The sequence below is a fragment of the Trichechus manatus genome, unplaced genomic scaffold (genome assembly GCF_000243295.1).
Source record: "Trichechus manatus latirostris isolate Lorelei unplaced genomic scaffold, TriManLat1.0 scaffold00223, whole genome shotgun sequence".
NCBI classification, from domain to species: domain Eukaryota; kingdom Metazoa; phylum Chordata; class Mammalia; order Sirenia; family Trichechidae; genus Trichechus; species Trichechus manatus.
This window is the reverse complement of record NW_004444159.1, coordinates 2,659,654-2,673,410: the sequence shown is the minus strand read 5'-3', so window position 1 is coordinate 2,673,410 and position 13,757 is coordinate 2,659,654. Positions and strand designations below refer to the sequence as shown.

Genomic DNA, 13,757 nt, shown 5'->3' with positions numbered 1-13,757 from the left:
GTTCCCTGTCAGGGTGGTCATTGGTGGTAGCCGGGCACCATCTAGTTCTTCTGGTCTCAGGCTGATGGAGTCTCTGGTTTATGTGGCCCTTTCTGTCTCCTGGGCTACTACTTTCCTTGTGTCTTTGGCGTTCTTCATTCTCCTTTACTCCAGGTGGTTGGGACCAACTGATGCGCTAAGATGGCTGCTTGCAAGCTTCTAAGACCACAGATGCTACTCACACCAAAGCAGGATGCAGAACATGTTCTTAATAAACTTTGTTATGCCAATTGACCTAGATATCCTCACAAGGTTATTTTTAAGATTAAATAAAAGAATACATGCCAAGTATTGAGAACAGTGCCTGGCATATAAAACCTGCTGCCGTTGAGTTGATTCCGACTCACAGTGACCCTATAGGTCAGAGTAGAACTGCCCCATAGAGTTTCCAAGGAGTGCCTGGTGGATTCGAACTGCCAACCTTTTGGTTAGCAGCCACAGCACGTAACCACTACACCACGAGGGTTTCCATCTGGCATACAGCTCTCAATGAATATGAACCATTATAGTTATTTTCTTTCAATGAGACCTAGGCTTAACCAAAGTCTTGATTTAACATTTCACTAATGTTTAACATTTAAACTATGATAAAGTTAACTTTGCTGAGGCAGTTTGAAAAACATTTCACAATCTTGTTGAAAGAGACAATTTCTAGTTAAAAGGGGCACTATTTATTTATCCCCTTAAATGCCAGGAATACTACCTCACAGATATGGGTATTCATACATATAAGGTTTTTTTTTTAAATCACCTTGTTTGTGCCATGCTTCTTACGTTAAAGGGGAAAATGAATAAAGATCTTAAGCATTACCAATACTTCCCAAAATGTGAGTTTGTTACTTTAAATTCTGGTATCTTACTTAAAACTAGCACTTCTGTATTACCTTCGCCTTTTACAAATAAGATAGTTGTATCTGCACTTGGTGAAGCTTCAGGTTCACCAGATACATCTTCTTCCTCTTTATCTTCTGCCTAAGAAAAACAGGATTAAAAAGGGGTTACCACAGGGAAAATACAACAGCATTTAAAAATAAAATGTTTAGTAGATTTGGGATAAAACAGACCATCTCTAAAGCTCTGCTGATATTAGTAATGGTTTGAACTTCTTCTGTCAACTGTAAGCTGCACACCAATCTCAAGGGGACCTTGCAGATCTGACTCAGGTCTAGGGTGAAAGCTGAAATCCTGTATTTCTAACAAGCACCTAGGAATCACTGACACTGCTGGTACTCAGACCACACTTTGAGCTATAAGGTTCTAGGGCAGGAGGTGACAACCTTTTTCGGTAAAGGGCCAGACAGTAAATAAGACAATTTAGGCTTTGCAGGCCATAAGGTCCCTGTTGCAGCAACTAGTACATTCTGCTGCTGTAACGTGTAAGCAGCTACAGAAAATACGTAAAAGAACGGTCATGGCCAGATTTGGTCCAAGACCACATTTTGATGATCCCTGCTCTAGAGCACCTTGTTATCTATGAAGATTTCCATCCTGATTAACAGAAGAATTTTCCTGTGAGAATTACACAATTTGGAAGAAATGACTGAACTATACACTTAAAATAGTTAAATTATATGGTACAGAAGTTATACTTCAAAAAGTTGATAGAAGTTTGAACAAATTTTATATTTACTACTTTAAATATCAATGCTGGATCATTTATCCAGGCACCAATAAGGATTACAGAGAAGTTCATATATTTGAAGTGTCTAAGCCCTTAATAAATTGGGGTGCTACAGGCATCACCGCCTACTGGCATTTTTATAATGCCATTTACGTGAACTACTTTCCATTTAGGTAAAATACTCTTTCCCCCAACAGACAGGTTTCTCAAGGACAAAGACTGTCTTATGCTTTGAAGACTCCATATCCAGCTCACAAACTTGAGAGAAGGCACTCAACCATATGTTCAATAGCTAGAAATATAGGTATGGGGCTCAGTAAGGTAAGTGGGTAGAAACAAAGAGATCTAAAAGTTATCAACATAAAGTGGAAGTAGCTGAAACCACAGGTTTTGGTGAGCTTGCCAAACGGGAAGTATAGAGAGGAAGAAAAATAAAACAATAAAGGCAGAACTACAGGCAACACCAAAATTTAGGAAGTGAGCAGAGGGAAGAGAGGGTAGCAGAGAGAGAAATCAAGAAACAGCAGCTGGGCAGGAAAGACTAAGAAGAGGGGTAGACAGAAAATAGCTCAAACAGGATAGCTATGGAAAACAGGCCAGGAATCTGACAATTAGATTGCTAGGAAGAACAGTTTCACTAGATATGAGAATGAATGTGAAGTGAGCAGTAGAGAAAAGCTGTATAGCCTACTCTTTCAAGCAGAGTGCTGGTAAGGAGAAGAAAACGGGTAGTAATTTAAAGTAGAGGAACAGTGTATAAACATGTGTGGCTCAACAGAAACAAGTCACTGAGAAGAATCAAGGCAGGAAGTTACAAAAGGAAAGGCAGTCATCTACTAAGACCCCACAGGAGGAGATGGGATCAAGAGCACAGGTGGTAGGGCCAGCTTTAGAGAATACTAAGGACTACTCATCATTCTTAATGATCAAGTGTAGAAATAATGGATGAATTACATTTAGAAGGAGAAAGTAGAAAATATAGAGGAATTCATACTCAATGGCCTTCACTTTCTGACATCAAAGGTAATGTTGTTGCTAAAACTGAACAGAAACGATAGATTAAAAGAGGTAAATATTTGAAATACACACATATGAAAGGCCTGGCACATAGTAAACATTTCCTAAGGGAAGGGAATTAGGCAAGTACAATAATTAGTAAGAGTACTGTTCTGGCGCATGTGGGGTCACCTAAGTTGGAGTTGACCCGACGGCACCTGGTTTTTATTCTGTTCAGATGAAACACTATGTGAAGATGCATGAAAACGGTAACTCAAAAATTACATCATCACAACAGCAAGATTTGCTTAGGTTGGAGGCATACTCCATAAAAATGTGGATAAATCAGAAGAGGAGGAAAACCTGTATACAAGGGTAAATGTTTTGATGTTGACATAATATGAGAATAGGGAAAAGTGAAAAAATCTAAAATCACTAAAAGTTGCAGGTTCAAGTGTGACACAAGGAAGAGGAAAAAAAGTAAAAATCTACGTAGGACAGATTTAGTAGTCCAGGACAGATGGGATTCGCTAGAAGCATGCTGCAGCAACCCCAGTTCCAGCTTAATATTTCTACTGTCAGAGTACAATTTTACAATGAAAATTCCCGAGCTGGAAGAATTCTAACACATCTTCTCTAACCTCCTGATTACTCTTCAGAGGACAGAGTTCATTGTCTGCCCCTCACCCCCTGCCACCAGAACACATACATGCTGCCCAGAGAATGTAAACGCCACAAGAACAGAGAAAATGAGTTTTTTGTTCACCCCAGCACCCCTGACAGTTAGTAGGCACTCAATAAATATTTGCTTGTTCAATGAATGAATGAATGAAAGAGGAAAGTGAGACCCAGAGATGAAAACTGCCCAGTCAGAAAGCTAAATCCATGTATCCCAAATCTCTCAACTCATGCTCCAGTGCTATTCCCAGACTATTACCCTGAGACTCACGTCCAAATGATTGTGACTTGTTCTCTGTTCCACGTCTCCTTCCGTGTTTCAGAAAACACTTATGCTCTACCCTGAATGAAATGGCCCCTATTCTCCCAACTTCAATCCACTTTGATCACAGTAACAAACCTTTAAAAGCATGAATTGTAATACTAAATTTTTCTATGAAAAAGAAATTCCGAATTTATTATATATACTCTAAACCAAAAACCAAACCCGTTGCCGTCGAGTTGATTCCGACTCACAGTGACCCTACAGGAGAGTAGAACTGCCCCACAGGGTTTCCAACGAGCGGCTGGTAGATTCAAACTGCTGACCTCTTGGTTAGCAGCCAAGCTCTTAACCACTGTGCCACCAGGGCTCCAGATATACACCCTAGATGTACTATGTAGTATGCAACACTGACCAGATCTGTGGGTTCATCTTCTTCCACCTCAGCTTCATCATCTTCATCTTCAATTATTGAATCTTCTACTGTTTCTTCATCCTCTGTAAGATCTTGAGCCACTGCTAATGAGCCTAACAAAATGTATAACAAGCAGTTAACCTTTACCCTGGGAATATGTTTTTTAATACCAAGTAATAGGCAACAAACTTTCCCCTTAAGGGTAACTTAATCTCCCAGTTTACCTGTATGATGCCAGATTATACTGCAGCTAACAATACTTATAAGATTTATTTTACTACTAATAGTAGTTTTAATGACACATGCAGTTTAATTCTAAAAAGCACTTAACAGTTTGAAAAATGAACTACAGAAACTAAAAATGCCCTTAAGTCCAAAGAAAACAGTAAGTAACTTCAAGTAATTTTGTTAAGCAAATTAAAGAAAATAAGTTTGTTCCAAAAATAAGAAACTTCAAAATTAAATCCATCACCAATTCTATAAAACAAAAAGCTCAAGCGTTAAAGAAAACAGCATTCTCGATATCCAGGTAAGAAACACTGTTATTACTGTTGACTACAGCTAAACCTGTCTAAATTTGACAGCATGTAATTCCAAGGACTGCATCCATGGTAAAAACTAGCTTGTATAAAACACATACATACTGCTTAGTGAAATCTGTATTAGTAACTCCAGAGTTGATATGAGAGAAAGAAAGAATGCATTTACTTTTGCATATGGCTTCAAACTTTAAGATATTTTATTTCCCCCACACTTAAAATCAGAAAGTAAAAGTTAAATAAGTATAGTTTGTAATGTCAAGAAACTATAAATCATTATTTTATACTCAAAAGTACTCTAAATAAGTCACATTAAATGTATTTCAGGCAAAATCCTCAGAAGAATTTCAAAGTTTTAGTGAAATCTTCCAACACTTTTCAGAAATGATGATGTGGCATTTCAGTAGAAGAAATGCAGGCAAGGAAGCGTGTGCATATGCTGCAATACCCAGCAAAAACAGTATACCATAAGGACCATGCACTTTCAGTCTTTTCCACTTCCTTGGGTTCTTACTGGCTAAGATTTCTGCAAAAATGTTAAAGAACATTCAACCACACATTATGAACTGGGGGTGGCGGGTTGACAGACCAGCTTCTACTGCTTACTTACCAAAGGTCATTTTCAAAATCCAGTAACAAAAATATTCATGTCTGATATAAAACAATTTTAAAGTCGTGTTTTGTTAAATCTGAGGACTTCTGAATATATAATGGTTTTGCACTCTACATTTCACTGGATATTAAACTATTTTAATGTTAACCAATAGGACTTTTGTGCCTACAAAGTCTAACAATTTTCAACTGGAAAAACTGAGAGAAAACATCTTTGGAAGGACTATTTCTCATAAAAAATGTTTAACAAAATATTAAGTTCGGTTTAGATATTGAGCTGGTGTTTCTTTAAAAAGTTTTTAAAACCTGAGAAGATACAATCTAGATTCTAATACAACCAGAATTGCCAAATTTTCTTTAAAAAGCTAAACGAGAACAACCAGCAAGCAGCTCCTAAAAAAAAAACAAGTTCTCTTTAAACCTGCAAATGAATTCATTAGCAGTTCTGATTTATCTCTCACTTGGTTTTCTACCCACTAAACAGAAGTCAGTAATTTCACTTTTCTTTGACAACGTAATTCGTGGATACATGCCACTATCATTCATTTTTGCCACACAGAATGCTTCAACTGAGAGTGGAAAGCAATTCTAGAGATCATTTAGTCAGACATTCTTTCATTTCTTAGATTAGTAAATCGAACTTAATGACAAAACGAGGGCAAGAAGCCAGGACTCTAGATTTTTTGAGTTATGCCATCTAAGAGTTACTTTCACACCAGGTTAACTGTTGGAAAAATAAACTTACATAAATAAACCTACATAAAAAACAAACTTAAATCTCGAAATAAGACTATTTTTTCAGCACAACACGATGTTTCCACAAATAAAAGTTGCAGAAAAAGGGGGGCAGAAGTAATAGAAAGACACCCCACGGGAGTGAGGAGGAACGGACCTGCGGGTGAGGATGAGGACTTTCTCTGAAATCAAGACCCCAGGTAACACACAGGGAAGGGTGCTGATAAACAGAGCAGATCGCCAGAATAAAATATTTGGATTTAACAGTTTAGGTGGGCAGACAACACGGGCTTCAATGAATGAATGAACGAGGACTGCTAGCGCGCTAACGACACGTCAGCCCTGAGGGCGAGGGGAAGAGGGTGGAGCGCCCCGGAGACGGCCAGAAGTAGTGAAACGGGCTGCTCGCGCTCCGCGCAGCCCGCCGCGCTCGGCCCCTCGCCCTCTCACAAGCCCAGGGTCACCAGCTCCGGACACATCTGCGAGGCGCCCTCAGGCCCAGAGGCAAGGTCGCCGGGCACTGCTCACCGCACTTCGGGTGGCAGGGAACGGAGGCTCCCGCCGGGACTCACCCAGCGCGCTGGGGCCCCTGAACGAGCCGGGGGTTGGGGACAAGGTGCACAGAGGCCCAAGAAGTGGACGCCGGACCCCGGGAGCCGTGGCAGCCCCCAACTTCAAAGTTGCCGTCGCTGGCGTCTCCTTCCCGGCCAAACCCCGCCACCCACTGTCCTTGCCTTACCTCCGGGGCCGCCTCTGAGTACGAGGGTGGCGGGGAACAGGAGCAGGAGAAGCAGAAGCAGGCGGGGGAGGAGTCTCATGGTGCGGCCAGCCGATGTCCACTCGCAGTCCGCGAGTGCGCGCGGGCTCCTGCGGTAATGGCGTTACTCTTCATCCGGGCCCCGGGCGGGAGGGGTGGGGCACGCACCACGCTCGGGTCGTCGCTGCGGCCCCGCCCCTGACCGAGCGACTCCGCCAACGTGGCTCCTCCGTTTGGAGGGGTGGGAGCTGGGCGGGACGAAGGAGTCACGTGGCCGGCGGCCGGTGTGTTCCGGATCCCGCGAGAGCCCGACTCCCGTCCAGGTCGCGACCGGTGGGCTGCGGTGTGGCTCCGCCGCGCCCCTTCCCGCAGGTCCGCCCTTTCCTGCCAGGGCGCCCAGTTAAGTCTTCAGTAGAGAGTTAAATTGAATGACGCGCCGGTGTGTCTGGCGTGATAAAGTCTTTCATAAGTTTAAATAATAGTGATGGAAGGACAGGGAGGAGGCCTGGTGGCGCAGTGGTTAAGAGTTTGACTGCTAACCAAAAAGGTCAGCAGTTGCAATCCACCAGCCGCTCCTTGGACACTCTATGAGGCAGTTCTGAAGTGGTCGCTGTGAGTCTGAATCGACTAGACTGCAAAGGCTTTGGTTTTGGTTAAGGACAGGGACTGCAGATGGTATTTAAAAGCAAAGAATTTTTTTTTTGAAAATATTGTTTTAAAAAACCCAGAAAGCATTAAAAAAATATACAGTGGGAAAATCTTTCTCCCCTATCTGTCCACACCCTCCTTCATGGTTAAATAATCACAGTTTTTATATCTTATGTGACTTTCCGAGTTATATGTTGGGAAGATGAAATGCCTTGACACATGTAATCACCTAGAGCAGCACCTGGCATGTAGGAAGCATTAGTAAATATATAATGCGGGTGGCAATCGTAAAAGTTCCTTTAGTTCCTTCTTGGCTATTTTGGATTTTGTCTGGGTTGCCACCAGTAATCTGGTATTTCATGCAATTAAACAATGTGAATGCCAGGTAGTGCTGGACTGGACCAGTGTGAGACATCATAGAATTCTCTGACGTGACACGATGCTGGCACGGGACTCCCTGAGGGGTGTCCTCCCCTCCTGCTGCCGTTGCTGCTCCTGGGCCCTGCTACCAAAGCTGCCACACTGTGCCAAAGCCTCGGAGCTGTGGACCCCGCTCTGATGTAGCCAAACCTTGCCAAGTTCTCCACTGACGGAAGGATCTCCCTTCCAAACTCTGAGGCACTTATGTTTCACGAGTTTCAAATCAGAGCTGCCTTAAGCTGCTGATGTGACAGAATTTTTGACAAACGCCTCCTATTTAACTTGGCAGCTCTCTCCTTGAACCAGAAACAAACCGATGGGGACTGGAACAGAAGATAATCTAGGTTAAGGACATCATGTTGTTAGGTGCCCTTGAGTTGGCTGCCACTCATAGCGACCCTATGTATATCATGCTGTACTCAGAATCACTTCTCTCTTCATTAAGGAATTGGCATTGGACCAATACTTCTTACTGATTCTTTTTTTCCTTCAAAAAAAAACCAAACCCACTATCGTCAAGTCGATTCTGACTCATAGCCACCTGCTAGGATAGAGTAGGACTGCCCTATAGGGTTTTCAAGGCTATAAATCTTTACAGAAGCAAAGTGCCGCATCCTTCTCCTGTGGAGCAGCTGGAGGGTTCAAACCACCGATCTTTTGGTTAGCAGCCGAGCACTTTAACTACTGCACCACCAGGGATGATTTCCTGAGAAGAGGGTGAGGGGGGTCTCCATTCCTTACGTAAAGAGATTCCTAGTAGGTCTGTCTCACCAGTTCCTAGGACATCTTTAGACATAACCCGAATTTGTGAGGATAATCCAGTTTAGACTTAAGCTGGGACTTCCACTCCAGCTAGGTCACCAAATGATTACTAAAACCAAAAACCAAACCTGTTCCATCAAGCCGATGCCAACTCATAGCGACCCTACAGGACAGAACAGAACTGCTCCATAGCGTTTCCAAGGAGTGGCTACTGGATTCGAACTGCCAGCCTTTTTCGCTAGCAGCCGTAGCTCATTATAGCTCTTAACCACTGTGCCACCAGGGCTCCAAATGATTACTAGTGGATTTTACTTGGGACTTGAATTTTAGACAACCAGCTACTGAAGGTGCAGCAGGATCAAATAATGTTCTACTTTGGATGTTACTGATGTGATGAGCTTAAGGAAAATAAACACAAACAAAACAGAGAGATCTACAACTGACCAGTTAGTACAAAAAGCAGGAGCCTATGGAATCAGGGAAGTAGACACTCCCCTATCTCAGTGCTCACCAATCCTGCGTTATTGGGATCCACATTCTCCCATAATGTGCAGCTTTCCTCAGTGTTCACCTACAGCTCTCCCCTTGGTTGCTTCCAATCCTTAATTTATGAAATTAAGAATTCCATATACTGTTATTTTAGGAGCCCCTGGGTGGCACAAATGGTTAAGTGCTCAACTATTAAACAAAAGATTGGTGGTTCAAACCCATCCAGAGGTGTAACGGAAGAAAGAGCTTGCGATCTGCTTTCGAAAGGTCACAGCCTTGAAAATCCTACGGAGCAGTTTTAATTCTGCACACCCGGGGTTGCCATGAGTCAGAACTGACTCCACGGCAACAACGTTATTTCAGGCCCCTCCCAAATACGTCCCCATGTTCTCTCGCTCTGACCTCTGCCACCTATCTCTTTGAAGATATTTGTTTTGCAGAAATAGACCACATCTCAGTTACTCTCATTCACACAACCCAGGCAAATTCTCAGTTAACTCTCCATGTTTGTAACTTTATTCCCTTAGAATTTGTAACAGCAGAGCCTTCTTTCCCTTCAATTCCTTAAGATTTCCCTCAGCACCATTAGCGAATGTGTTTACCGTATTCCTCCAGAGAACCAGTTAACTCACTCCTTCATCTCCTTTACACCTTTGCTCAGCCGTCACCGTCTCAATGAGGTTGACCTTGACCACATGATTGAAAATTACAACCCCACTCTCTTGAGTCCCCTCTCTATTTACCTTTTCTTCACAGCACTTATGACTTTTTTTAATTGTTGAAAATATACACAGCAAAGCATATACCAATTCAACAATTTCTACATGTACAATTCAGTGACACTGATTACATTCTTCAAGTGCAACCATTTGCACCCTCCTTTTCAAACTGTTAATATAATCCCAACTAACATAATCTCGTTGTCCTCCAAGCTTCCTATTTAACCTTTCCCTTTGAGTTGCTGTTGACAATTTGAGCCCATATAGTTCTTTAAAAGACCACAATATTGCACTTAGGACTTTCTAACACGACATATAGGTTATTATGTCGCCTGTCTGTAACATCTTGAGGCCAGGGAATCTTTGTGTCTTAGATTCAGTGATATAGAACAGTGCTACACCCAGTAGGGCCTCGGTAAATATTTGTTAATGAATGAAGGTACAATACTGTTACAAGTATCTTTCCCGCACATTTATCTGCAACCCAAGTTTGATTGTAGGCCTTGTAAGAAATGAAAAAATACCAAGCAAAAAAAAGTTATATTTATTATACACAAGCAAAGACTTTAGTGCTTTTTCAACTTCCAAGGACTAAAAAAGAACTAGGTTTTTTTGTACTATACTTTACCTCTAAGGAAAAAACAAACAAATTAGTTCTGTGATCCTTAGGAAAAGGAGGAACAGTGTGGAAGAAGAAACAGAAAATCAGGAAGACTTTAAAAGCCCCACCCAGTCCTCATTCAGGCGGGCCTGCATTCACTCCCCTCTCCCAGAGGTCCGCTTTCTTCCCAATGCATATGCCTCCTCCTCCACATGGCCCCACTCATGCTTCTTTGAAAAAAACAAAGTCACAACCACTTCATGTCTCACCACAAAACCCAGCAACTTACCTGCATCTGCACACTTACCTACGACCCTCATTTCTGTTACAATAAAAAGAAAGGTTTACAGGCCTTCCAAAGGCCGTCTCCACCAACTGTGGACTGAATCCCATCTCCCACTCAAGGACTTGTGATTCTGAAAAGAGCCCTCCCTTCTCTGCCTTGTAATAAATTTCTACTTCTCTAATTCACCGTTCCCATCAACATACAAATACGCTGTACTACTGCCCATCTTAAAAAACAAAGCCTCCCTTGTCCCTGTTCCCCTCCAGCAACAGCCTCCTCTCTCTGCTTCTGACACAGCAAAACTTCACTACATCATGTCTCGATTTTCTTCTCAGCCTATTCCAACTGGGTTTTTACTTTTACCACTCCACAAAACATCTCCATCCTGCTAAATCCAGTGGTCCTCATCTGAACGCACTCTTCTTGAACACTTCTCTGGGCTCAGTGACAACCATACTCACCTGGTTTTCCTTCCACTTCAGTGGCCCCTCCTTCTCCTCTGCCTGGCCTATAAATGTAGGCCTGCTAGAATCGATGCAGTACAGAAGGCTGGAAAACCCCCAGCTTGTGGTCTGTGAGAGGGCCTGCAGGAAACACTGCTTACCAAAGCAATAAGGGATGCCCCGCGGAGAGGGGCTCCATCTCCAGCATCACTGAGATTGGTGGAAGGGTGTCCTCTATAGGCCAATGCTAAGGGTAAGAGATGGTGTTATGGAGCTGGGCTGATAGCAACAGGGATGAGAAGACAATGGAGGCCAGGGGAATCACTTCATTGTCAGGAACAAGGTGGGCACAATGATCACAAGGAGCTGCAAGGTCAGAATCAGGAAGAGATGAAGAGGAATGGTTAGGGGAGCAACCTGCAGAGAGTGATGGCGATGGTTAATGAAACACATTCCTAGAGACAAGATAGATGAGCATCCAACAAAGGTATTGCTTAATTTATACAATGAAAGAAATCAGAAAAATAAGGAGGCTGAGGGGAGTCAGCCCAATGAAAAGTTATGATCCCTTACTCAGCTGGACCTGAGGCACTTCTCAATCCTGGAACCCAGTAACTGATGCAGAAGGTTCCTATGATGAAGATCTCTGAAACACAACAATGGCTATTCAGTAGTCAATACCTGTCCTTCCTCAAAGGGACCTATGGCCATTCACTCACAGTCATAATGCACTGAGAAAAGGGAAACACTAAGAGCTTTTAAGAATTGTTGGACACAAGGTCTGAGTACCAATATAGCCCCCTTTTACTGTAAGCGTATATACCACCCCGTTGCTGTTGAGTCAATTCCGACTCATAGCGACCCTATAGGACAGAGCAGAACTGCCCCATAGGGTTTGCGAGGAACAGCTGGTGGATTTGAAATTCCCAATTTTTGGTTAGCAGCCATAGATTTTAACCACTGCTCCACTAGGGCTCCAAGAGTATATATTAAAAACAAAAAAACAAAAAAACCCGTTGCTGTGGAGTCAATTACAAGTCACAGTGACCCTATAGGACAGAGTAAAACTGCCCCATAGGGTTTCCAAGGAGCGGCTGGTGGATTTGAACTGCCGACGTTTTGATTAGCAGCCGAACTCCTAACCACTGTGCCACTAGGGCTCCAAGTATATATAGAAGTCAGTAATAAGTGGAGTCCTAGCCCAGGTCCAGCTGACAGTGGGTCCTTTGTGTCATCAGACCCACACATACCTGGTCCTGAAAGTATACATGAAATGGACAAACTTGGTAGTTGAAATAATCCTCTCATTGGTTTCTTGACCTGTGGGGTAAGAGCTATTAGAGTAGGAAAGGCCAAGTGGAAGCTTCTGAACTGCCCACCACCACTCCCCTCCCCAGCCAAGGTAGTAAATTTGCATCTCAGGAGAATGGCAGAGATATGTGCCACCCTCAAAGACTAAAGAGTGCAGGCGTTGTGGTCTTGTCAAATCCCAATTTGCCAGTTTGGCCCCTACAAAGACTAGATGGGTCACAGCAGATGGGCAGGGGAATACCAAAACTTAACCAAGTAGTAGCTCCAATGCCTCAAGGTCAAACGCAGCCATTGATCATAGGTCATCCTACTAATCCTTCTCTTACAAGTTCCCCAGGAAACATGACTGACCAGAATCCTGGATAAACTGGAGGTGGAGGCAGTGGTTGACTGTAAGCAGGCTCAAGCAAAATTTTGGAGGTGAAAGAAACATCCTAAAATTAGATTGCAGTGATTCTTGCATGACTCTATAAACTTACTAAAAATTATTGAGTTGTATATTTATAGTAACCCACCAGCCACTCCACGGGAGAAAAATGTGGCAGTCTGCTTCTGTAAACATTTACAGCCTTGGAAGCTCCATGGGGCAGTGCTATACTGTTCTACAGGGTCACTATGAGTCGGAATTGACTCAAAAGCAGTGGGTTTGGGTTTTGGTTTGGATACTTATAGTAGGTGAATTTTATGGTATGAAATTATATCTCAATAAAGCTGTTTTTTAAAAGGGAAAGGTATATGAAAAATATGCTAGTTGTAATAACTCTCCATGTACTTATATACTATAGTTTTTACACGTATTCTTCCAGTTACCGAAATTCTTAGATTAGAGATGCCCAAATCCCCTAGTCCAAGCTGAAATGCATCAGTGGAGTAGTTTTAATGTGAAATCTTGGAAATTCTCTTCTCATAACATCTTCTTTGGCTCTTTGCCTCATTTAGTATAAAAATCTCCAACTGTACTGCAGTGTTGTTGAATTTTCACTGTAGTGTGCATACTAAGTCTTAAAAAATATGTATTCTAGTTGTTCTTCATCCAAGTGTGGTGTGATGGTTAAGGTTATGTGTCAACTTGGCTAGGCCATGATTCTCAGTGGTTTCGCAGATATTACATAATCAACCTCTATTTTGTGATCTGATGTGAGCAGCCAATCAGTTGAAAGGGGAATTTCTTTGGGGGTGTGGCCTGAATCCAATATATATAGATGTTTTAGAAAAGATTGCCCTCTCTGGATCCTGCATCCAACTCGTCATCCTCCGACCTCCAGTTCTTGGGACATTAGCCAGCAGCCGGCCGTCTAAGCTGCTGATTTGGGGCTCATCAGCCTCTGAAACCACGTGAGTCAGGAGAAGCCTCCAGCCTGATGTCTGAACCACGGATTTGGGACTTGCCAAACTCCACAACTGCATGAGCCTTTTCATATATA

At 42.7% G+C, this 13,757-nt stretch overlaps 1 protein-coding gene across 1 annotated transcript in view; it reads right to left on the bottom strand.

Moving 5' to 3' along the window:
- The window catches only part of SSR1 (signal sequence receptor subunit 1), a 30,392-nt gene extending 23,598 nt beyond the window's left edge, over window positions 1-6,794 (bottom strand). The window contains exons 1-3 of the mRNA XM_004388943.3: window positions 6,637-6,794; window positions 4,012-4,124; window positions 924-1,011 (exon numbers count right to left, since the gene is read on the bottom strand). Of these exons, the coding sequence (XP_004389000.1) occupies window positions 924-1,011; window positions 4,012-4,124; window positions 6,637-6,715 (280 nt within the window). The 5' untranslated portion in view covers window positions 6,716-6,794. The remainder of the gene's footprint in view (window positions 1-923; window positions 1,012-4,011; window positions 4,125-6,636) is intronic.
- Between the last annotated feature and the right edge of the window lie 6,963 nt (window positions 6,795-13,757).